The sequence below is a fragment of the Sardina pilchardus genome, chromosome 11, assembly GCF_963854185.1.
Source record: "Sardina pilchardus chromosome 11, fSarPil1.1, whole genome shotgun sequence".
Taxonomy (NCBI): domain Eukaryota; kingdom Metazoa; phylum Chordata; class Actinopteri; order Clupeiformes; family Clupeidae; genus Sardina; species Sardina pilchardus.
Window position 1 is genome coordinate 34,588,754 of NC_085004.1, and position 26,514 is coordinate 34,615,267.

The 26,514-nt window shown below is 42.6% G+C and overlaps 1 protein-coding gene and 4 pseudogenes across 1 annotated transcript; 4 read left to right on the forward strand and 1 right to left on the reverse strand.

Annotated features, from left to right (window-relative positions):
- On the reverse strand, window positions 1–25,433 carry LOC134095332 (basic proline-rich protein-like). The gene is made up of 8 exons (XM_062548783.1): window positions 25,429–25,433; window positions 24,854–25,219; window positions 20,143–20,508; window positions 17,172–17,537; window positions 12,461–12,826; window positions 7,750–8,115; window positions 3,039–3,404; window positions 1–433 (listed from the first exon to the last, which is right to left on the reverse strand). The coding sequence occupies exons 1-8, from the start codon at window positions 25,431–25,433 to the stop codon at window positions 1–3; spliced, it is 2,634 nt and encodes an 877-aa protein (XP_062404767.1).
- On the forward strand, window positions 5,977–6,099 carry LOC134096435 (5S ribosomal RNA; annotated as a pseudogene).
- LOC134096436 (5S ribosomal RNA) lies at window positions 10,688–10,810 on the forward strand (annotated as a pseudogene).
- On the forward strand, window positions 15,399–15,521 carry LOC134096438 (5S ribosomal RNA; annotated as a pseudogene).
- On the forward strand, window positions 23,081–23,203 carry LOC134096440 (5S ribosomal RNA; annotated as a pseudogene).
- Window positions 25,434–26,514: the final 1,081 nt, after the last annotated feature.

A 26,514-nucleotide genomic window follows, 5' to 3' on the forward strand; every position in this document is an offset into this window, starting at 1 on the left:
CTAGTGGATGGACAGTAGGATAATATCCTCTGGGTGCTTCAAGCCACTGTCCTTGGCAGGTGTGTACCTCTTCCGCTGTCCACTACAATTGTGCACGTGGCAAGCCCCACGTGGCTGCGAGGGTTTGTTTGGCAAGAATGCCTTGACTGTTGGTGCAGGAGGTACAAAGCTCTGGCTGCACGATGGCCCACGAAACAGGACCGAGGGAGCCTGTGGTTGTGGGGGGAGAACCAGCAGTATGGGTGCTGCCAACACAGGGGGTGGTCCATAGGTGGGCGCAGCAGGTTTTGGCTGGAGGTGGGTGGACGCAGCAGGCCCTGGCAGAATGGGGGTGGGCGCAGCAGGCTTTGGTCGAGTGGAAGAGGACGACACCGTGGGCTCTGGCCGAGTGGAGGAGGACGACACCGTGGGCTCTGGCTCCACAGCAAATAATCTGGAAATATAAAAAACACATGCAATGAGTACTGATATGACGTGTGTGCTATTTGCTTTCCAGAGCCAACAGGTGAAACAAAGTGCTTATGACAACCAAATACAGCCCATTCATTCATCACTTTGTTTTTAGCATGCAAATCGCGGTTGACATGTTTACACTTCTAAGGCATATTTATACATCAAATTTCAACTCCACACTTCTGTTACACCATCTCTATGGTCTTAAAAAGTGAGCTAGGGTATCTGATCACATTTGTAAAGTGTTTCCAGGGAACGTCAGATCATTACAGTGGCGATTCGTAGCCCATTCATTCACGTTCAATGCATTTAGCATGCTAATCGCGGGTGATATTCTAACACGTCTAAAGCACATTTAAGCTTTACATTTCGAGTCCACACAGTAGAAGTACATCCTTCAAGGTCTCAACATGTAAAATCAATAGTCTTGTCGTATTTTAAACGCATTTCAAAGAGGTGGGACCTATCTATTAACCTAGCCGCTTGGTGACAGAAAATTAGCGTCAGTACGTACGGCGCCTACGAGATACCATGTAAAACCTTTACGGTTCAGGCAAACTATCCGAAATATATAGAGTTTCATTCATTACTAAGCCCATAATTAGACCAAACTTACCTGAAAGTATAAAAACAGTCTGATCAGTCATCAGTAACGCCGACTCCAATAAAGATGGCCGCCAGTATTTTCATAACGCAGCTCAAAGAGCGTCGAGCAGAGACGTCGTGACGTCGTGAATTTGGTGAAGGTGATTGGCCCATCGATGCTCATGCTCAATGATTGGTGGGTTGAGCGCTCAACATGGCTCAATGATTGGACTGTTGAGCGCTCAACGCTGCTCAACGGCGCTCAACTATTGGCCGGTTGAGCAGAGTTGAGCAGAGATAGGGACTTTGGGGAGAATTCGCTTGGGAACGGCTCATGACCCCCCAAAGTCCCTATCGCTGATCCTGGGTTGAGCAGAAAAAGGATCAAAAAGGATCAAAAAGCATGGCGCCCTCTGGTGGCCAAGCTGTTGTATGTCATCTCTGAATTAAAATGAGGGTGTATTGTAGGTGATGTACAATTTAGGTGTTATAGATCAGTCCTTATGAATCATCTATACAAAACATGATGATAGAGAATACCGAGTATTTATGTTTTATTTTATATCAAATTTGTATTTTTCCAGAACAGGACAGAGCTTTAACTCAGGTAAATATTCTAAGAAGATTCACAGTGTTTTCACACAGGTTTGAAAGCTAGTAATTTCTGGTAATGTGCATATCTGAAGAGACTTCCTTTAAGGAAGAATTGTCAGGAAGCTTGCTTGACAGTTTGAAAGGCTCTTGGCAGGTTTTTTTTATTTTTTACACTATCCCCTTCTGAAACCCAAGCATACAGAGACTCCAAAATATTTGAAATACTTTTACAACTTTTATTTTTCACCCAGAATGTGTTTCATTTGAAAGGCAATGCATGACAACACAAGTAAACAAGATCTGTTTGGTTTAAAGCTCGCTCACCACAGCCAAGTACAGATGTACGAGCGAGAACCTGAGAGACAAACATTTACTACCACTTGCAAACATTTAGTTAAACATGGAGCTGACAGACATACAAACATCACAAGGACACGCACAACGGATTAACAATAAAAATCAACCCAATAAAGAACAGGATTATCCAAAGACTCAGGGTCACCAATCAACAAATAAAGGCTCAAGCCATTCCTGTTTGTTACATTTTTTGAGTGTGTTTTCTTTGGCAAATGTTTGTTAAACATGAAGCAGACATTCAAACATCACAAGGACACGAAGCTGAGAAAAGACAAACAAACAACACACATGAAAAAAACTGATTATCTGAACATGAACAACCACTAAAGGGTATGTAAATTGATTGTGTTGGATCGGAATTTATTAAGGTTCAAATGATTGTATTATCTTTTTTATACAAACATGTTCTGGCCTATGTTCAATATCAAGACCAATCTAACCTCAAAGTACACTGGACTATTTGAACCTTCTGATACTACAAATGACTTTACTGTAACTGACCCTAGGCAGATAGGTTGGGCCCTTGAGTCGTGGATCTGTCTGAGGTTTCTTCCTATATGTATCTCCAACTCTAGGGAGTTTTTCCTTGCCCCTGTTACTCATGGGCTCAATTTGAAAGTCTAACACTCTGTAAAGCGCCATGAGACATGTGTAATGTTTTGGCGCTCTATAAGAAAAAATAAATTGAAATTAAATTACAAAGTGCATTTTAACAGTAACACAAAGTGCATTTTTTAAAAAAGCTTTTGAACTATAAATGTAATGTACTTGCTGAAGCACTTTGAAACACACACACACACACACACACACTACAAACCTCTTTCTCTCTCCTACAGATGGCACAGGAGAAGTGGCACCACACAGGTAAGTCATTTACACAGTTATTTACATAGTTCTCTTTTCCAGCTCCGCATCCACCACACATTTAAAGTGTTCAAAGCTGTCGTACACCACATTGTCAAACCCAGAGGTGGTGGATTTTCTAGTGGATGGACAGTAGGATAATATCCTCTGGGTGCTTCAAGCCACTGTCCTTGGCAGGTGTGTACCTCTTCCGCTGTCCACTACAATTGTGCACGTGGCAAGCCCCACGTGGCTGCGAGGGTTTGTTTGGCAAGAATGCCTTGACTGTTGGTGCAGGAGGTACAAAGCTCTGGCTGCACGATGGCCCACGAAACAGGACCGAGGGAGCCTGTGGTTGTGGGGGGAGAACCAGCAGTATGGGTGCTGCCAACACAGGGGGTGGTCCATAGGTGGGCGCAGCAGGTTTTGGCTGGAGGTGGGTGGACGCAGCAGGCCCTGGCAGAATGGGGGTGGGCGCAGCAGGCTTTGGTCGAGTGGAAGAGGACGACACCGTGGGCTCTGGCCGAGTGGAGGAGGACGACACCGTGGGCTCTGGCTCCACAGCAAATAATCTGGAAATATAAAAAACACATGCAATGAGTACTGATATGACGTGTGTGCTATTTGCTTTCCAGAGCCAACAGGTGAAACAAAGTGCTTATGACAACCAAATACAGCCCATTCATTCATCACTTTGTTTTTAGCATGCAAATCGCGGTTGACATGTTTACACTTCTAAGGCATATTTATACATCAAATTTCAACTCCACACTTCTGTTACACCATCTCTATGGTCTTAAAAAGTGAGCTAGGGTATCTGATCACATTTGTAAAGTGTTTCCAGGGAACGTCAGATCATTACAGTGGCGATTCGTAGCCCATTCATTCACGTTCAATGCATTTAGCATGCTAATCGCGGGTGATATTCTAACACGTCTAAAGCACATTTAAGCTTTACATTTCGAGTCCACACAGTAGAAGTACATCCTTCAAGGTCTCAACATGTAAAATCAATAGTCTTGTCGTATTTTAAACGCATTTCAAAGAGGTGGGACCTATCTATTAACCTAGCCGCTTGGTGACAGAAAATTAGCGTCAGTACGTACGGCGCCTACGAGATACCATGTAAAACCTTTACGGTTCAGGCAAACTATCCGAAATATATAGAGTTTCATTCATTACTAAGCCCATAATTAGACCAAACTTACCTGAAAGTATAAAAACAGTCTGATCAGTCATCAGTAACGCCGACTCCAATAAAGATGGCCGCCAGTATTTTCATAACGCAGCTCAAAGAGCGTCGAGCAGAGACGTCGTGACGTCGTGAATTTGGTGAAGGTGATTGGCCCATCGATGCTCATGCTCAATGATTGGTGGGTTGAGCGCTCAACATGGCTCAATGATTGGACTGTTGAGCGCTCAACGCTGCTCAACGGCGCTCAACTATTGGCCGGTTGAGCAGAGTTGAGCAGAGATAGGGACTTTGGGGAGAATTCGCTTGGGAACACCAGGTGCCGTAAGCTTTTCTCTCCATCAGCCAGTGAAACTTTTTTTTTTTTTCAGGCTGTCTGTCTGTGCGTGCCTGCTCCCTAGTACGTAGACGTTCCAACCCCTTTGAATATTTGCTTCCTCCGTTTGAAAGCAAAATAAAGAAATACATAAATAAATAAATAAATAAATGCATAGGTAGGAAATATAGGCTAAGCCAGCAACAGGTCGGAAAAAAATTGCACGAGTTGACTGTAAACAGCTGGCGGATTGGGGGAGTTTTAGTGCTTGTTTTCATCTGGAATGTTTAGCTTATTTTTTGGGGTGACAGCTTTGTTTTCTATGTAGTTTTCACCGTGTTGTACAATTCCCGGTCTCGCTGTGTTCATTCGCCCAAGAGCTGCAAAGTAATTTTTTCAACACTGTCTGAGTATGGAAAATAGCCTATAGTCTGCATGGCCTTCGACATCCCAGATATTGTAGTGTTTTCCTGAACAACTGTATGTTACTCGTTTCAGGATGTCCAAGTAGAGCGAGTGACCAAAGGTCCTGTTTTTACGCACAGCGAATTGATATATGAAAAGCTAATATCAGCGTGCTTCATGAAGTTTTGCTTGACAGCAGTTGCTACTACATAGCCTATGTTGTCGGATTAGATGCAGCATTCGATTGACGTGTGTCTACTATTACGTATAAGGCCTATATAAACCGTGCGCTAAGGAGAAGCGCTCACTCACGTCTCCGTCGCCGGAGGGAGCGCCACGCTTTCTGTCGCTAGTGTACATCTGGACATGTATGGATCATTGGCTGCCAGTGACTCTAGCACACCAGTAGAGAACTGCATTTGGAGCAGTTGTTTTTTCTTTCTCCGTGGCGAAGATGAAGCAAAGAGGATCCACGAAACAACCCTCTTTACAACACATGACCTGAATGCGCAGTCCTAACTGGCCAGAGACCCAACTCGGAGCGTCCGCATCCCGACCGGTATGTGTACGTTGTTTTCATTGAGAGGCTAAGTTTCTAAAACGAAGCTCATATTTTATGAATTGTAAATTAGGGCTGTTCTCTCCAATGAAACGTCCCCTGTGTTTTCGCTCTGCTTAGAAAAACGGATTTTTTTTTTTTTTATATCCCATCAAATACTTAGTGGTTTTATATTCTCATGCATGGCCAGACACTGATTTCTCTCCTTAGCTTTGAGTATCATCTTTGTTTGAAAAGCTGAGCTTTTTTTTTACTCCAGTGACATTTTCTAATTTACTTGTGGTAGTTTCAAATGGTGTACACACCAAGTGGTTTTTGCCATGCTATGTCACCATTACAATTTATTTAGCTTCTAAACAAATCTGTGAGCGTTTTAATCAGAGATAAAGCTGCCCTATGTATGTTGTACTGTGAGTAAAGTATGTGCACTTGCCTAACCAAACTCTTCTGTCAGTACCCATCGTTTTTAGGATAAAGAAGGAACAGTTATTGGAAATGTTACCAAGTTTTAAATGCCATTTGTTGTATTCTTCACTTTCAAAGTTGAACTCCACGCGGAAAATGCGCCCTTGTTTTCTTGAACACAATGTAGCGTACCTCACCTTTCACAACACACGCGTCTCCAACCCGGGTTAGGGAGCTTTAAGTAGGTTACTTTGGCCGGTTGCTTTCGCTTACGGCCATACCACGCTGAACACGCCCGATCTCGTCCGATCTCGGAAGCTAAGCAGCGTCGGGCCTGGTTAGTACTTGGATGGGAGACCGCCTGGGAACGGCTCATGACCCCCCAAAGTCCCTATCGCTGATCCTGGGTTGAGCAGAAAAAGGATCAAAAAGGATCAAAAAGCATGGCGCCCTCTGGTGGCCAAGCTGTTGTATGTCATCTCTGAATTAAAATGAGGGTGTATTGTAGGTGATGTACAATTTAGGTGTTATAGATCAGTCCTTATGAATCATCTATACAAAACATGATGATAGAGAATACCGAGTATTTATGTTTTATTTTATATCAAATTTGTATTTTTCCAGAACAGGACAGAGCTTTAACTCAGGTAAATATTCTAAGAAGATTCACAGTGTTTTCACACAGGTTTGAAAGCTAGTAATTTCTGGTAATGTGCATATCTGAAGAGACTTCCTTTAAGGAAGAATTGTCAGGAAGCTTGCTTGACAGTTTGAAAGGCTCTTGGCAGGTTTTTTTTATTTTTTACACTATCCCCTTCTGAAACCCAAGCATACAGAGACTCCAAAATATTTGAAATACTTTTACAACTTTTATTTTTCACCCAGAATGTGTTTCATTTGAAAGGCAATGCATGACAACACAAGTAAACAAGATCTGTTTGGTTTAAAGCTCGCTCACCACAGCCAAGTACAGATGTACGAGCGAGAACCTGAGAGACAAACATTTACTACCACTTGCAAACATTTAGTTAAACATGGAGCTGACAGACATACAAACATCACAAGGACACGCACAACGGATTAACAATAAAAATCAACCCAATAAAGAACAGGATTATCCAAAGACTCAGGGTCACCAATCAACAAATAAAGGCTCAAGCCATTCCTGTTTGTTACATTTTTTGAGTGTGTTTTCTTTGGCAAATGTTTGTTAAACATGAAGCAGACATTCAAACATCACAAGGACACGAAGCTGAGAAAAGACAAACAAACAACACACATGAAAAAAACTGATTATCTGAACATGAACAACCACTAAAGGGTATGTAAATTGATTGTGTTGGATCGGAATTTATTAAGGTTCAAATGATTGTATTATCTTTTTTATACAAACATGTTCTGGCCTATGTTCAATATCAAGACCAATCTAACCTCAAAGTACACTGGACTATTTGAACCTTCTGATACTACAAATGACTTTACTGTAACTGACCCTAGGCAGATAGGTTGGGCCCTTGAGTCGTGGATCTGTCTGAGGTTTCTTCCTATATGTATCTCCAACTCTAGGGAGTTTTTCCTTGCCCCTGTTACTCATGGGCTCAATTTGAAAGTCTAACACTCTGTAAAGCGCCATGAGACATGTGTAATGTTTTGGCGCTCTATAAGAAAAAATAAATTGAAATTAAATTACAAAGTGCATTTTAACAGTAACACAAAGTGCATTTTTTAAAAAAGCTTTTGAACTATAAATGTAATGTACTTGCTGAAGCACTTTGAAACACACACACACACACACACACACTACAAACCTCTTTCTCTCTCCTACAGATGGCACAGGAGAAGTGGCACCACACAGGTAAGTCATTTACACAGTTATTTACATAGTTCTCTTTTCCAGCTCCGCATCCACCACACATTTAAAGTGTTCAAAGCTGTCGTACACCACATTGTCAAACCCAGAGGTGGTGGATTTTCTAGTGGATGGACAGTAGGATAATATCCTCTGGGTGCTTCAAGCCACTGTCCTTGGCAGGTGTGTACCTCTTCCGCTGTCCACTACAATTGTGCACGTGGCAAGCCCCACGTGGCTGCGAGGGTTTGTTTGGCAAGAATGCCTTGACTGTTGGTGCAGGAGGTACAAAGCTCTGGCTGCACGATGGCCCACGAAACAGGACCGAGGGAGCCTGTGGTTGTGGGGGGAGAACCAGCAGTATGGGTGCTGCCAACACAGGGGGTGGTCCATAGGTGGGCGCAGCAGGTTTTGGCTGGAGGTGGGTGGACGCAGCAGGCCCTGGCAGAATGGGGGTGGGCGCAGCAGGCTTTGGTCGAGTGGAAGAGGACGACACCGTGGGCTCTGGCCGAGTGGAGGAGGACGACACCGTGGGCTCTGGCTCCACAGCAAATAATCTGGAAATATAAAAAACACATGCAATGAGTACTGATATGACGTGTGTGCTATTTGCTTTCCAGAGCCAACAGGTGAAACAAAGTGCTTATGACAACCAAATACAGCCCATTCATTCATCACTTTGTTTTTAGCATGCAAATCGCGGTTGACATGTTTACACTTCTAAGGCATATTTATACATCAAATTTCAACTCCACACTTCTGTTACACCATCTCTATGGTCTTAAAAAGTGAGCTAGGGTATCTGATCACATTTGTAAAGTGTTTCCAGGGAACGTCAGATCATTACAGTGGCGATTCGTAGCCCATTCATTCACGTTCAATGCATTTAGCATGCTAATCGCGGGTGATATTCTAACACGTCTAAAGCACATTTAAGCTTTACATTTCGAGTCCACACAGTAGAAGTACATCCTTCAAGGTCTCAACATGTAAAATCAATAGTCTTGTCGTATTTTAAACGCATTTCAAAGAGGTGGGACCTATCTATTAACCTAGCCGCTTGGTGACAGAAAATTAGCGTCAGTACGTACGGCGCCTACGAGATACCATGTAAAACCTTTACGGTTCAGGCAAACTATCCGAAATATATAGAGTTTCATTCATTACTAAGCCCATAATTAGACCAAACTTACCTGAAAGTATAAAAACAGTCTGATCAGTCATCAGTAACGCCGACTCCAATAAAGATGGCCGCCAGTATTTTCATAACGCAGCTCAAAGAGCGTCGAGCAGAGACGTCGTGACGTCGTGAATTTGGTGAAGGTGATTGGCCCATCGATGCTCATGCTCAATGATTGGTGGGTTGAGCGCTCAACATGGCTCAATGATTGGACTGTTGAGCGCTCAACGCTGCTCAACGGCGCTCAACTATTGGCCGGTTGAGCAGAGTTGAGCAGAGATAGGGACTTTGGGGAGAATTCGCTTGGGAACACCAGGTGCCGTAAGCTTTTCTCTCCATCAGCCAGTGAAACTTTTTTTTTTTTTCAGGCTGTCTGTCTGTGCGTGCCTGCTCCCTAGTACGTAGACGTTCCAACCCCTTTGAATATTTGCTTCCTCCGTTTGAAAGCAAAATAAAGAAATACATAAATAAATAAATAAATAAATGCATAGGTAGGAAATATAGGCTAAGCCAGCAACAGGTCGGAAAAAAATTGCACGAGTTGACTGTAAACAGCTGGCGGATTGGGGGAGTTTTAGTGCTTGTTTTCATCTGGAATGTTTAGCTTATTTTTTGGGGTGACAGCTTTGTTTTCTATGTAGTTTTCACCGTGTTGTACAATTCCCGGTCTCGCTGTGTTCATTCGCCCAAGAGCTGCAAAGTAATTTTTTCAACACTGTCTGAGTATGGAAAATAGCCTATAGTCTGCATGGCCTTCGACATCCCAGATATTGTAGTGTTTTCCTGAACAACTGTATGTTACTCGTTTCAGGATGTCCAAGTAGAGCGAGTGACCAAAGGTCCTGTTTTTACGCACAGCGAATTGATATATGAAAAGCTAATATCAGCGTGCTTCATGAAGTTTTGCTTGACAGCAGTTGCTACTACATAGCCTATGTTGTCGGATTAGATGCAGCATTCGATTGACGTGTGTCTACTATTACGTATAAGGCCTATATAAACCGTGCGCTAAGGAGAAGCGCTCACTCACGTCTCCGTCGCCGGAGGGAGCGCCACGCTTTCTGTCGCTAGTGTACATCTGGACATGTATGGATCATTGGCTGCCAGTGACTCTAGCACACCAGTAGAGAACTGCATTTGGAGCAGTTGTTTTTTCTTTCTCCGTGGCGAAGATGAAGCAAAGAGGATCCACGAAACAACCCTCTTTACAACACATGACCTGAATGCGCAGTCCTAACTGGCCAGAGACCCAACTCGGAGCGTCCGCATCCCGACCGGTATGTGTACGTTGTTTTCATTGAGAGGCTAAGTTTCTAAAACGAAGCTCATATTTTATGAATTGTAAATTAGGGCTGTTCTCTCCAATGAAACGTCCCCTGTGTTTTCGCTCTGCTTAGAAAAACGGATTTTTTTTTTTTTTATATCCCATCAAATACTTAGTGGTTTTATATTCTCATGCATGGCCAGACACTGATTTCTCTCCTTAGCTTTGAGTATCATCTTTGTTTGAAAAGCTGAGCTTTTTTTTTACTCCAGTGACATTTTCTAATTTACTTGTGGTAGTTTCAAATGGTGTACACACCAAGTGGTTTTTGCCATGCTATGTCACCATTACAATTTATTTAGCTTCTAAACAAATCTGTGAGCGTTTTAATCAGAGATAAAGCTGCCCTATGTATGTTGTACTGTGAGTAAAGTATGTGCACTTGCCTAACCAAACTCTTCTGTCAGTACCCATCGTTTTTAGGATAAAGAAGGAACAGTTATTGGAAATGTTACCAAGTTTTAAATGCCATTTGTTGTATTCTTCACTTTCAAAGTTGAACTCCACGCGGAAAATGCGCCCTTGTTTTCTTGAACACAATGTAGCGTACCTCACCTTTCACAACACACGCGTCTCCAACCCGGGTTAGGGAGCTTTAAGTAGGTTACTTTGGCCGGTTGCTTTCGCTTACGGCCATACCACGCTGAACACGCCCGATCTCGTCCGATCTCGGAAGCTAAGCAGCGTCGGGCCTGGTTAGTACTTGGATGGGAGACCGCCTGGGAACGGCTCATGACCCCCCAAAGTCCCTATCGCTGATCCTGGGTTGAGCAGAAAAAGGATCAAAAAGGATCAAAAAGCATGGCGCCCTCTGGTGGCCAAGCTGTTGTATGTCATCTCTGAATTAAAATGAGGGTGTATTGTAGGTGATGTACAATTTAGGTGTTATAGATCAGTCCTTATGAATCATCTATACAAAACATGATGATAGAGAATACCGAGTATTTATGTTTTATTTTATATCAAATTTGTATTTTTCCAGAACAGGACAGAGCTTTAACTCAGGTAAATATTCTAAGAAGATTCACAGTGTTTTCACACAGGTTTGAAAGCTAGTAATTTCTGGTAATGTGCATATCTGAAGAGACTTCCTTTAAGGAAGAATTGTCAGGAAGCTTGCTTGACAGTTTGAAAGGCTCTTGGCAGGTTTTTTTTATTTTTTACACTATCCCCTTCTGAAACCCAAGCATACAGAGACTCCAAAATATTTGAAATACTTTTACAACTTTTATTTTTCACCCAGAATGTGTTTCATTTGAAAGGCAATGCATGACAACACAAGTAAACAAGATCTGTTTGGTTTAAAGCTCGCTCACCACAGCCAAGTACAGATGTACGAGCGAGAACCTGAGAGACAAACATTTACTACCACTTGCAAACATTTAGTTAAACATGGAGCTGACAGACATACAAACATCACAAGGACACGCACAACGGATTAACAATAAAAATCAACCCAATAAAGAACAGGATTATCCAAAGACTCAGGGTCACCAATCAACAAATAAAGGCTCAAGCCATTCCTGTTTGTTACATTTTTTGAGTGTGTTTTCTTTGGCAAATGTTTGTTAAACATGAAGCAGACATTCAAACATCACAAGGACACGAAGCTGAGAAAAGACAAACAAACAACACACATGAAAAAAACTGATTATCTGAACATGAACAACCACTAAAGGGTATGTAAATTGATTGTGTTGGATCGGAATTTATTAAGGTTCAAATGATTGTATTATCTTTTTTATACAAACATGTTCTGGCCTATGTTCAATATCAAGACCAATCTAACCTCAAAGTACACTGGACTATTTGAACCTTCTGATACTACAAATGACTTTACTGTAACTGACCCTAGGCAGATAGGTTGGGCCCTTGAGTCGTGGATCTGTCTGAGGTTTCTTCCTATATGTATCTCCAACTCTAGGGAGTTTTTCCTTGCCCCTGTTACTCATGGGCTCAATTTGAAAGTCTAACACTCTGTAAAGCGCCATGAGACATGTGTAATGTTTTGGCGCTCTATAAGAAAAAATAAATTGAAATTAAATTACAAAGTGCATTTTAACAGTAACACAAAGTGCATTTTTTAAAAAAGCTTTTGAACTATAAATGTAATGTACTTGCTGAAGCACTTTGAAACACACACACACACACACACACACTACAAACCTCTTTCTCTCTCCTACAGATGGCACAGGAGAAGTGGCACCACACAGGTAAGTCATTTACACAGTTATTTACATAGTTCTCTTTTCCAGCTCCGCATCCACCACACATTTAAAGTGTTCAAAGCTGTCGTACACCACATTGTCAAACCCAGAGGTGGTGGATTTTCTAGTGGATGGACAGTAGGATAATATCCTCTGGGTGCTTCAAGCCACTGTCCTTGGCAGGTGTGTACCTCTTCCGCTGTCCACTACAATTGTGCACGTGGCAAGCCCCACGTGGCTGCGAGGGTTTGTTTGGCAAGAATGCCTTGACTGTTGGTGCAGGAGGTACAAAGCTCTGGCTGCACGATGGCCCACGAAACAGGACCGAGGGAGCCTGTGGTTGTGGGGGGAGAACCAGCAGTATGGGTGCTGCCAACACAGGGGGTGGTCCATAGGTGGGCGCAGCAGGTTTTGGCTGGAGGTGGGTGGACGCAGCAGGCCCTGGCAGAATGGGGGTGGGCGCAGCAGGCTTTGGTCGAGTGGAAGAGGACGACACCGTGGGCTCTGGCCGAGTGGAGGAGGACGACACCGTGGGCTCTGGCTCCACAGCAAATAATCTGGAAATATAAAAAACACATGCAATGAGTACTGATATGACGTGTGTGCTATTTGCTTTCCAGAGCCAACAGGTGAAACAAAGTGCTTATGACAACCAAATACAGCCCATTCATTCATCACTTTGTTTTTAGCATGCAAATCGCGGTTGACATGTTTACACTTCTAAGGCATATTTATACATCAAATTTCAACTCCACACTTCTGTTACACCATCTCTATGGTCTTAAAAAGTGAGCTAGGGTATCTGATCACATTTGTAAAGTGTTTCCAGGGAACGTCAGATCATTACAGTGGCGATTCGTAGCCCATTCATTCACGTTCAATGCATTTAGCATGCTAATCGCGGGTGATATTCTAACACGTCTAAAGCACATTTAAGCTTTACATTTCGAGTCCACACAGTAGAAGTACATCCTTCAAGGTCTCAACATGTAAAATCAATAGTCTTGTCGTATTTTAAACGCATTTCAAAGAGGTGGGACCTATCTATTAACCTAGCCGCTTGGTGACAGAAAATTAGCGTCAGTACGTACGGCGCCTACGAGATACCATGTAAAACCTTTACGGTTCAGGCAAACTATCCGAAATATATAGAGTTTCATTCATTACTAAGCCCATAATTAGACCAAACTTACCTGAAAGTATAAAAACAGTCTGATCAGTCATCAGTAACGCCGACTCCAATAAAGATGGCCGCCAGTATTTTCATAACGCAGCTCAAAGAGCGTCGAGCAGAGACGTCGTGACGTCGTGAATTTGGTGAAGGTGATTGGCCCATCGATGCTCATGCTCAATGATTGGTGGGTTGAGCGCTCAACATGGCTCAATGATTGGACTGTTGAGCGCTCAACGCTGCTCAACGGCGCTCAACTATTGGCCGGTTGAGCAGAGTTGAGCAGAGATAGGGACTTTGGGGAGAATTCGCTTGGGAACACCAGGTGCCGTAAGCTTTTCTCTCCATCAGCCAGTGAAACTTTTTTTTTTTTTCAGGCTGTCTGTCTGTGCGTGCCTGCTCCCTAGTACGTAGACGTTCCAACCCCTTTGAATATTTGCTTCCTCCGTTTGAAAGCAAAATAAAGAAATACATAAATAAATAAATAAATAAATGCATAGGTAGGAAATATAGGCTAAGCCAGCAACAGGTCGGAAAAAAATTGCACGAGTTGACTGTAAACAGCTGGTGGATTGGGGGAGTTTTAGTGCTTGTTTTCATCTGGAATGTTTAGCTTATTTTTTGGGGTGACAGCTTTGTTTTCTATGTAGTTTTCACCGTGTTGTACAATTCCCGGTCTCGCTGTGTTCATTCGCCCAAGAGCTGCAAAGTAATTTTTTCAACACTGTCTGAGTATGGAAAATAGCCTATAGTCTGCATGGCCTTCGACATCCCAGATATTGTAGTGTTTTCCTGAACAACTGTATGTTACTCGTTTCAGGATGTCCAAGTAGAGCGAGTGACCAAAGGTCCTGTTTTTACGCACAGCGAATTGATATATGAAAAGCTAATATCAGCGTGCTTCATGAAGTTTTGCTTGACAGCAGTTGCTACTACATAGCCTATGTTGTCGGATTAGATGCAGCATTCGATTGACGTGTGTCTACTATTACGTATAAGGCCTATATAAACCGTGCGCTAAGGAGAAGCGCTCACTCACGTCTCCGTCGCCGGAGGGAGCGCCACGCTTTCTGTCGCTAGTGTACATCTGGACATGTATGGATCATTGGCTGCCAGTGACTCTAGCACACCAGTAGAGAACTGCATTTGGAGCAGTTGTTTTTTCTTTCTCCGTGGCGAAGATGAAGCAAAGAGGATCCACGAAACAACCCTCTTTACAACACATGACCTGAATGCGCAGTCCTAACTGGCCAGAGACCCAACTCGGAGCGTCCGCATCCCGACCGGTATGTGTACGTTGTTTTCATTGAGAGGCTAAGTTTCTAAAACGAAGCTCATATTTTATGAATTGTAAATTAGGGCTGTTCTCTCCAATGAAACGTCCCCTGTGTTTTCGCTCTGCTTAGAAAAACGGATTTTTTTTTTTTTTATATCCCATCAAATACTTAGTGGTTTTATATTCTCATGCATGGCCAGACACTGATTTCTCTCCTTAGCTTTGAGTATCATCTTTGTTTGAAAAGCTGAGCTTTTTTTTTACTCCAGTGACATTTTCTAATTTACTTGTGGTAGTTTCAAATGGTGTACACACCAAGTGGTTTTTGCCATGCTATGTCACCATTACAATTTATTTAGCTTCTAAACAAATCTGTGAGCGTTTTAATCAGAGATAAAGCTGCCCTATGTATGTTGTACTGTGAGTAAAGTATGTGCACTTGCCTAACCAAACTCTTCTGTCAGTACCCATCGTTTTTAGGATAAAGAAGGAACAGTTATTGGAAATGTTACCAAGTTTTAAATGCCATTTGTTGTATTCTTCACTTTCAAAGTTGAACTCCACGCGGAAAATGCGCCCTTGTTTTCTTGAACACAATGTAGCGTACCTCACCTTTCACAACACACGCGTCTCCAACCCGGGTTAGGGAGCTTTAAGTAGGTTACTTTGGCCGGTTGCTTTCGCTTACGGCCATACCACGCTGAACACGCCCGATCTCGTCCGATCTCGGAAGCTAAGCAGCGTCGGGCCTGGTTAGTACTTGGATGGGAGACCGCCTGGGAACGGCTCATGACCCCCCAAAGTCCCTATCGCTGATCCTGGGTTGAGCAGAAAAAGGATCAAAAAGGATCAAAAAGCATGGCGCCCTCTGGTGGCCAAGCTGTTGTATGTCATCTCTGAATTAAAATGAGGGTGTATTGTAGGTGATGTACAATTTAGGTGTTATAGATCAGTCCTTATGAATCATCTATACAAAACATGATGATAGAGAATACCGAGTATTTATGTTTTATTTTATATCAAATTTGTATTTTTCCAGAACAGGACAGAGCTTTAACTCAGGTAAATATTCTAAGAAGATTCACAGTGTTTTCACACAGGTTTGAAAGCTAGTAATTTCTGGTAATGTGCATATCTGAAGAGACTTCCTTTAAGGAAGAATTGTCAGGAAGCTTGCTTGACAGTTTGAAAGGCTCTTGGCAGGTTTTTTTTATTTTTTACACTATCCCCTTCTGAAACCCAAGCATACAGAGACTCCAAAATATTTGAAATACTTTTACAACTTTTATTTTTCACCCAGAATGTGTTTCATTTGAAAGGCAATGCATGACAACACAAGTAAACAAGATCTGTTTGGTTTAAAGCTCGCTCACCACAGCCAAGTACAGATGTACGAGCGAGAACCTGAGAGACAAACATTTACTACCACTTGCAAACATTTAGTTAAACATGGAGCTGACAGACATACAAACATCACAAGGACACGCACAACGGATTAACAATAAAAATCAACCCAATAAAGAACAGGATTATCCAAAGACTCAGGGTCACCAATCAACAAATAAAGGCTCAAGCCATTCCTGTTTGTTACATTTTTTGAGTGTGTTTTCTTTGGCAAATGTTTGTTAAACATGAAGCAGACATTCAAACATCACAAGGACACGAAGCTGAGAAAAGACAAACAAACAACACACATGAAAAAAACTGATTATCTGAACATGAACAACCACTAAAGGGTATGTAAATTGATTGTGTTGGATCGGAATTTATTAAGGTTCAAATGATTGTATTATCTTTTTTATACAAACATGTTCTGGCCTATGTTCAATATCAAGACCAATCTAACCTCAAAGTACACTGGACTATTTGAACCTTCTGATACTACAAATGACTTTACTGTAACTGACCCTAGGCAGATAGGTTGGGCCCTTGAGTCGTGGATCTGTCTGAGGTTTCTTCCTATATGTATCTCCAACTCTAGGGAGTTTTTCCTTGCCCCTGTTACTCATGGGCTCAATTTGAAAGTCTAACACTCTGTAAAGCGCCATGAGACATGTGTAATGTTTTGGCGCTCTATAAGAAAAAATAAATTGAAATTAAATTACAAAGTGCATTTTAACAGTAACACAAAGTGCATTTTTTAAAAAAGCTTTTGAACTATAAATGTAATGTACTTGCTGAAGCACTTTGAAACACACACACACACACACACACACTACAAACCTCTTTCTCTCTCCTACAGATGGCACAGGAGAAGTGGCACCACACAGGTAAGTCATTTACACAGTTATTTACATAGTTCTCTTTTCCAGCTCCGCATCCACCACACATTTAAAGTGTTCAAAGCTGTCGTACACCACATTGTCAAACCCAGAGGTGGTGGATTTTCTAGTGGATGGACAGTAGGATAATATCCTCTGGGTGCTTCAAGCCACTGTCCTTGGCAGGTGTGTACCTCTTCCGCTGTCCACTACAATTGTGCACGTGGCAAGCCCCACGTGGCTGCGAGGGTTTGTTTGGCAAGAATGCCTTGACTGTTGGTGCAGGAGGTACAAAGCTCTGGCTGCACGATGGCCCACGAAACAGGACCGAGGGAGCCTGTGGTTGTGGGGGGAGAACCAGCAGTATGGGTGCTGCCAACACAGGGGGTGGTCCATAGGTGGGCGCAGCAGGTTTTGGCTGGAGGTGGGTGGACGCAGCAGGCCCTGGCAGAATGGGGGTGGGCGCAGCAGGCTTTGGTCGAGTGGAAGAGGACGACACCGTGGGCTCTGGCCGAGTGGAGGAGGACGACACCGTGGGCTCTGGCTCCACAGCAAATAATCTGGAAATATAAAAAACACATGCAATGAGTACTGATATGACGTGTGTGCTATTTGCTTTCCAGAGCCAACAGGTGAAACAAAGTGCTTATGACAACCAAATACAGCCCATTCATTCATCACTTTGTTTTTAGCATGCAAATCGCGGTTGACATGTTTACACTTCTAAGGCATATTTATACATCAAATTTCAACTCCACACTTCTGTTACACCATCTCTATGGTCTTAAAAAGTGAGCTAGGGTATCTGATCACATTTGTAAAGTGTTTCCAGGGAACGTCAGATCATTACAGTGGCGATTCGTAGCCCATTCATTCACGTTCAATGCATTTAGCATGCTAATCGCGGGTGATATTCTAACACGTCTAAAGCACATTTAAGCTTTACATTTCGAGTCCACACAGTAGAAGTACATCCTTCAAGGTCTCAACATGTAAAATCAATAGTCTTGTCGTATTTTAAACGCATTTCAAAGAGGTGGGACCTATCTATTAACCTAGCCGCTTGGTGACAGAAAATTAGCGTCAGTACGTACGGCGCCTACGAGATACCATGTAAAACCTTTACGGTTCAGGCAAACTATCCGAAATATATAGAGTTTCATTCATTACTAAGCCCATAATTAGACCAAACTTACCTGAAAGTATAAAAACAGTCTGATCAGTCATCAGTAACGCCGACTCCAATAAAGATGGCCGCCAGTATTTTCATAACGCAGCTCAAAGAGCGTCGAGCAGAGACGTCGTGACGTCGTGAATTTGGTGAAGGTGATTGGCCCATCGATGCTCATGCTCAATGATTGGTGGGTTGAGCGCTCAACATGGTTCAATGATTGGACTGTTGAGCGCTCAACGCTGCTCAACGGCGCTCAACTATTGGCCGGTTGAGCAGAGTTGAGCAGAGATAGGGACTTTGGGGAGAATTCGCTTGGGAACGGCTCATGACCCCCCAAAGTCCCTATCGCTGATCCTGGGTTGAGCAGAAAAAGGATCAAAAAGGATCAAAAAGCATGGCGCCCTCTGGTGGCCAAGCTGTTGTATGTCATCTCTGAATTAAAATGAGGGTGTATTGTAGGTGATGTACAATTTAGGTGTTATAGATCAGTCCTTATGAATCATCTATACAAAACATGATGATAGAGAATACCGAGTATTTATGTTTTATTTTATATCAAATTTGTATTTTTCCAGAACAGGACAGAGCTTTAACTCAGGTAAATATTCTAAGAAGATTCACAGTGTTTTCACACAGGTTTGAAAGCTAGTAATTTCTGGTAATGTGCATATCTGAAGAGACTTCCTTTAAGGAAGAATTGTCAGGAAGCTTGCTTGACAGTTTGAAAGGCTCTTGGCAGGTTTTTTTTATTTTTTACACTATCCCCTTCTGAAACCCAAGCATACAGAGACTCCAAAATATTTGAAATACTTTTACAACTTTTATTTTTCACCCAGAATGTGTTTCATTTGAAAGGCAATGCATGACAACACAAGTAAACAAGATCTGTTTGGTTTAAAGCTCGCTCACCACAGCCAAGTACAGATGTACGAGCGAGAACCTGAGAGACAAACATTTACTACCACTTGCAAACATTTAGTTAAACATGGAGCTGACAGACATACAAACATCACAAGGACACGCACAACGGATTAACAATAAAAATCAACCCAATAAAGAACAGGATTATCCAAAGACTCAGGGTCACCAATCAACAAATAAAGGCTCAAGCCATTCCTGTTTGTTACATTTTTTGAGTGTGTTTTCTTTGGCAAATGTTTGTTAAACATGAAGCAGACATTCAAACATCACAAGGACACGAAGCTGAGAAAAGACAAACAAACAACACACATGAAAAAAACTGATTATCTGAACATGAACAACCACTAAAGGGTATGTAAATTGATTGTGTTGGATCGGAATTTATTAAGGTTCAAATGATTGTATTATCTTTTTTATACAAACATGTTCTGGCCTATGTTCAATATCAAGACCAATCTAACCTCAAAGTACACTGGACTATTTGAACCTTCTGATACTACAAATGACTTTACTGTAACTGACCCTAGGCAGATAGGTTGGGCCCTTGAGTCGTGGATCTGTCTGAGGTTTCTTCCTATATGTATCTCCAACTCTAGGGAGTTTTTCCTTGCCCCTGTTACTCATGGGCTCAATTTGAAAGTCTAACACTCTGTAAAGCGCCATGAGACATGTGTAATGTTTTGGCGCTCTATAAGAAAAAATAAATTGAAATTAAATTACAAAGTGCATTTTAACAGTAACACAAAGTGCATTTTTTAAAAAAGCTTTTGAACTATAAATGTAATGTACTTGCTGAAGCACTTTGAAACACACACACACACACACACACACTACAAACCTCTTTCTCTCTCCTACAGATGGCACAGGAGAAGTGGCACCACACAGGTAAGTCATTTACACAGTTATTTACATAGTTCTCTTTTCCAGCTCCGCATCCACCACACATTTAAAGTGTTCAAAGCTGTCGTACACCACATTGTCAAACCCAGAGGTGGTGGATTTTCTAGTGGATGGACAGTAGGATAATATCCTCTGGGTGCTTCAAGCCACTGTCCTTGGCAGGTGTGTACCTCTTCCGCTGTCCACTACAATTGTGCACGTGGCAAGCCCCACGTGGCTGCGAGGGTTTGTTTGGCAAGAATGCCTTGACTGTTGGTGCAGGAGGTACAAAGCTCTGGCTGCACGATGGCCCACGAAACAGGACCGAGGGAGCCTGTGGTTGTGGGGGGAGAACCAGCAGTATGGGTGCTGCCAACACAGGGGGTGGTCCATAGGTGGGCGCAGCAGGTTTTGGCTGGAGGTGGGTGGACGCAGCAGGCCCTGGCAGAATGGGGGTGGGCGCAGCAGGCTTTGGTCGAGTGGAAGAGGACGACACCGTGGGCTCTGGCCGAGTGGAGGAGGACGACACCGTGGGCTCTGGCTCCACAGCAAATAATCTGGAAATATAAAAAACACATGCAATGAGTACTGATATGACGTGTGTGCTATTTGCTTTCCAGAGCCAACAGGTGAAACAAAGTGCTTATGACAACCAAATACAGCCCATTCATTCATCACTTTGTTTTTAGCATGCAAATCGCGGTTGACATGTTTACACTTCTAAGGCATATTTATACATCAAATTTCAACTCCACACTTCTGTTACACCATCTCTATGGTCTTAAAAAGTGAGCTAGGGTATCTGATCACATTTGTAAAGTGTTTCCAGGGAACGTCAGATCATTACAGTGGCGATTCGTAGCCCATTCATTCACGTTCAATGCATTTAGCATGCTAATCGCGGGTGATATTCTAACACGTCTAAAGCACATTTAAGCTTTACATTTCGAGTCCACACAGTAGAAGTACATCCTTCAAGGTCTCAACATGTAAAATCAATAGTCTTGTCGTATTTTAAACGCATTTCAAAGAGGTGGGACCTATCTATTAACCTAGCCGCTTGGTGACAGAAAATTAGCGTCAGTACGTACGGCGCCTACGAGATACCATGTAAAACCTTTACGGTTCAGGCAAACTATCCGAAATATATAGAGTTTCATTCATTACTAAGCCCATAATTAGACCAAACTTACCTGAAAGTATAAAAACAGTCTGATCAGTCATCAGTAACGCCGACTCCAATAAAGATGGCCGCCAGTATTTTCATAACGCAGCTCAAAGAGCGTCGAGCAGAGACGTCGTGACGTCGTGAATTTGGTGAAGGTGATTGGCCCATCGATGCTCATGCTCAATGATTGGTGGGTTGAGCGCTCAACATGGTTCAATGATTGGACTGTTGAGCGCTCAACGCTGCTCAACGGCGCTCAACTATTGGCCGGTTGAGCAGAGTTGAGCAGAGATAGGGACTTTGGGGAGAATTCGCTTGGGAACACCAGGTGCCGTAAGCTTTTCTCTCCATCAGCCAGTGAAACTTTTTTTTTTTTTCAGGCTGTCTGTCTGTGCGTGCCTGCTCCCTAGTACGTAGACGTTCCAACCCCTTTGAATATTTGCTTCCTCCGTTTGAAAGCAAAATAAAGAAATACATAAATAAATAAATAAATAAATGCATAGGTAGGAAATATAGGCTAAGCCAGCAACAGGTCGGAAAAAAATTGCACGAGTTGACTGTAAACAGCTGGCGGATTGGGGGAGTTTTAGTGCTTGTTTTCATCTGGAATGTTTAGCTTATTTTTTGGGGTGACAGCTTTGTTTTCTATGTAGTTTTCACCGTGTTGTACAATTCCCGGTCTCGCTGTGTTCATTCGCCCAAGAGCTGCAAAGTAATTTTTTCAACACTGTCTGAGTATGGAAAATAGCCTATAGTCTGCATGGCCTTCGACATCCCAGATATTGTAGTGTTTTCCTGAACAACTGTATGTTACTCGTTTCAGGATGTCCAAGTAGAGCGAGTGACCAAAGGTCCTGTTTTTACGCACAGCGAATTGATATATGAAAAGCTAATATCAGCGTGCTTCATGAAGTTTTGCTTGACAGCAGTTGCTACTACATAGCCTATGTTGTCGGATTAGATGCAGCATTCGATTGACGTGTGTCTACTATTACGTATAAGGCCTATATAAACCGTGCGCTAAGGAGAAGCGCTCACTCACGTCTCCGTCGCCGGAGGCAGCGCCACGCTTTCTGTCGCTAGTGTACATCTGGACATGTATGGATCATTGGCTGCCAGTGACTCTAGCACACCAGTAGAGAACTGCATTTGGAGCAGTTGTTTTTTCTTTCTCCGTGGCGAAGATGAAGCAAAGAGGATCCACGAAACAACCCTCTTTACAACACATGACCTGAATGCGCAGTCCTAACTGGCCAGAGACCCAACTCGGAGCGTCCGCATCCCGACCGGTATGTGTACGTTGTTTTCATTGAGAGGCTAAGTTTCTAAAACGAAGCTCATATTTTATGAATTGTAAATTAGGGCTGTTCTCTCCAATGAAACGTCCCCTGTGTTTTCGCTCTGCTTAGAAAAACGGATTTTTTTTTTTTTTATATCCCATCAAATACTTAGTGGTTTTATATTCTCATGCATGGCCAGACACTGATTTCTCTCCTTAGCTTTGAGTATCATCTTTGTTTGAAAAGCTGAGCTTTTTTTTTACTCCAGTGACATTTTCTAATTTACTTGTGGTAGTTTCAAATGGTGTACACACCAAGTGGTTTTTGCCATGCTATGTCACCATTACAATTTATTTAGCTTCTAAACAAATCTGTGAGCGTTTTAATCAGAGATAAAGCTGCCCTATGTATGTTGTACTGTGAGTAAAGTATGTGCACTTGCCTAACCAAACTCTTCTGTCAGTACCCATCGTTTTTAGGATAAAGAAGGAACAGTTATTGGAAATGTTACCAAGTTTTAAATGCCATTTGTTGTATTCTTCACTTTCAAAGTTGAACTCCACGCGGAAAATGCGCCCTTGTTTTCTTGAACACAATGTAGCGTACCTCACCTTTCACAACACACGCGTCTCCAACCCGGGTTAGGGAGCTTTAAGTAGGTTACTTTGGCCGGTTGCTTTCGCTTACGGCCATACCACGCTGAACACGCCCGATCTCGTCCGATCTCGGAAGCTAAGCAGCGTCGGGCCTGGTTAGTACTTGGATGGGAGACCGCCTGGGAACGGCTCATGACCCCCCAAAGTCCCTATCGCTGATCCTGGGTTGAGCAGAAAAAGGATCAAAAAGGATCAAAAAGCATGGCGCCCTCTGGTGGCCAAGCTGTTGTATGTCATCTCTGAATTAAAATGAGGGTGTATTGTAGGTGATGTACAATTTAGGTGTTATAGATCAGTCCTTATGAATCATCTATACAAAACATGATGATAGAGAATACCGAGTATTTATGTTTTATTTTATATCAAATTTGTATTTTTCCAGAACAGGACAGAGCTTTAACTCAGGTAAATATTCTAAGAAGATTCACAGTGTTTTCACACAGGTTTGAAAGCTAGTAATTTCTGGTAATGTGCATATCTGAAGAGACTTCCTTTAAGGAAGAATTGTCAGGAAGCTTGCTTGACAGTTTGAAAGGCTCTTGGCAGGTTTTTTTTATTTTTTACACTATCCCCTTCTGAAACCCAAGCATACAGAGACTCCAAAATATTTGAAATACTTTTACAACTTTTATTTTTCACCCAGAATGTGTTTCATTTGAAAGGCAATGCATGACAACACAAGTAAACAAGATCTGTTTGGTTTAAAGCTCGCTCACCACAGCCAAGTACAGATGTACGAGCGAGAACCTGAGAGACAAACATTTACTACCACTTGCAAACATTTAGTTAAACATGGAGCTGACAGACATACAAACATCACAAGGACACGCACAACGGATTAACAATAAAAATCAACCCAATAAAGAACAGGATTATCCAAAGACTCAGGGTCACCAATCAACAAATAAAGGCTCAAGCCATTCCTGTTTGTTACATTTTTTGAGTGTGTTTTCTTTGGCAAATGTTTGTTAAACATGAAGCAGACATTCAAACATCACAAGGACACGAAGCTGAGAAAAGACAAACAAACAACACACATGAAAAAAACTGATTATCTGAACATGAACAACCACTAAAGGGTATGTAAATTGATTGTGTTGGATCGGAATTTATTAAGGTTCAAATGATTGTATTATCTTTTTTATACAAACATGTTCTGGCCTATGTTCAATATCAAGACCAATCTAACCTCAAAGTACACTGGACTATTTGAACCTTCTGATACTACAAATGACTTTACTGTAACTGACCCTAGGCAGATAGGTTGGGCCCTTGAGTCGTGGATCTGTCTGAGGTTTCTTCCTATATGTATCTCCAACTCTAGGGAGTTTTTCCTTGCCCCTGTTACTCATGGGCTCAATTTGAAAGTCTAACACTCTGTAAAGCGCCATGAGACATGTGTAATGTTTTGGCGCTCTATAAGAAAAAATAAATTGAAATTAAATTACAAAGTGCATTTTAACAGTAACACAAAGTGCATTTTTTAAAAAAGCTTTTGAACTATAAATGTAATGTACTTGCTGAAGCACTTTGAAACACACACACACACACACACACACTACAAACCTCTTTCTCTCTCCTACAGATGGCACAGGAGAAGTGGCACCACACAGGTAAGTCATTTACACAGTTATTTACATAGTTCTCTTTTCCAGCTCCGCATCCACCACACATTTAAAGTGTTCAAAGCTGTCGTACACCACATTGTCAAACCCAGAGGTGGTGGATTTTCTAGTGGATGGACAGTAGGATAATATCCTCTGGGTGCTTCAAGCCACTGTCCTTGGCAGGTGTGTACCTCTTCCGCTGTCCACTACAATTGTGCACGTGGCAAGCCCCACGTGGCTGCGAGGGTTTGTTTGGCAAGAATGCCTTGACTGTTGGTGCAGGAGGTACAAAGCTCTGGCTGCACGATGGCCCACGAAACAGGACCGAGGGAGCCTGTGGTTGTGGGGGGAGAACCAGCAGTATGGGTGCTGCCAACACAGGGGGTGGTCCATAGGTGGGCGCAGCAGGTTTTGGCTGGAGGTGGGTGGACGCAGCAGGCCCTGGCAGAATGGGGGTGGGCGCAGCAGGCTTTGGTCGAGTGGAAGAGGACGACACCGTGGGCTCTGGCCGAGTGGAGGAGGACGACACCGTGGGCTCTGGCTCCACAGCAAATAATCTGGAAATATAAAAAACACATGCAATGAGTACTGATATGACGTGTGTGCTATTTGCTTTCCAGAGCCAACAGGTGAAACAAAGTGCTTATGACAACCAAATACAGCCCATTCATTCATCACTTTGTTTTTAGCATGCAAATCGCGGTTGACATGTTTACACTTCTAAGGCATATTTATACATCAAATTTCAACTCCACACTTCTGTTACACCATCTCTATGGTCTTAAAAAGTGAGCTAGGGTATCTGATCACATTTGTAAAGTGTTTCCAGGGAACGTCAGATCATTACAGTGGCGATTCGTAGCCCATTCATTCACGTTCAATGCATTTAGCATGCTAATCGCGGGTGATATTCTAACACGTCTAAAGCACATTTAAGCTTTACATTTCGAGTCCACACAGTAGAAGTACATCCTTCAAGGTCTCAACATGTAAAATCAATAGTCTTGTCGTATTTTAAACGCATTTCAAAGAGGTGGGACCTATCTATTAACCTAGCCGCTTGGTGACAGAAAATTAGCGTCAGTACGTACGGCGCCTACGAGATACCATGTAAAACCTTTACGGTTCAGGCAAACTATCCGAAATATATAGAGTTTCATTCATTACTAAGCCCATAATTAGACCAAACTTACCTGAAAGTATAAAAACAGTCTGATCAGTCATCAGTAACGCCGACTCCAATAAAGATGGCCGCCAGTATTTTCATAACGCAGCTCAAAGAGCGTCGAGCAGAGACGTCGTGACGTCGTGAATTTGGTGAAGGTGATTGGCCCATCGATGCTCATGCTCAATGATTGGTGGGTTGAGCGCTCAACATGGCTCAATGATTGGACTGTTGAGCGCTCAACGCTGCTCAACGGCGCTCAACTATTGGCCGGTTGAGCAGAGTTGAGCAGAGATAGGGACTTTGGGGAGAATTCGCTTGGGAACACCAGGTGCCGTAAGCTTTTCTCTCCATCAGCCAGTGAAACTTTTTTTTTTTTTCAGGCTGTCTGTCTGTGCGTGCCTGCTCCCTAGTACGTAGACGTTCCAACCCCTTTGAATATTTGCTTCCTCCGTTTGAAAGCAAAATAAAGAAATACATAAATAAATAAATAAATAAATGCATAGGTAGGAAATATAGGCTAAGCCAGCAACAGGTCGGAAAAAAATTGCACGAGTTGACTGTAAACAGCTGGCGGATTGGGGGAGTTTTAGTGCTTGTTTTCATCTGGAATGTTTAGCTTATTTTTTGGGGTGACAGCTTTGTTTTCTATGTAGTTTTCACCGTGTTGTACAATTCCCGGTCTCG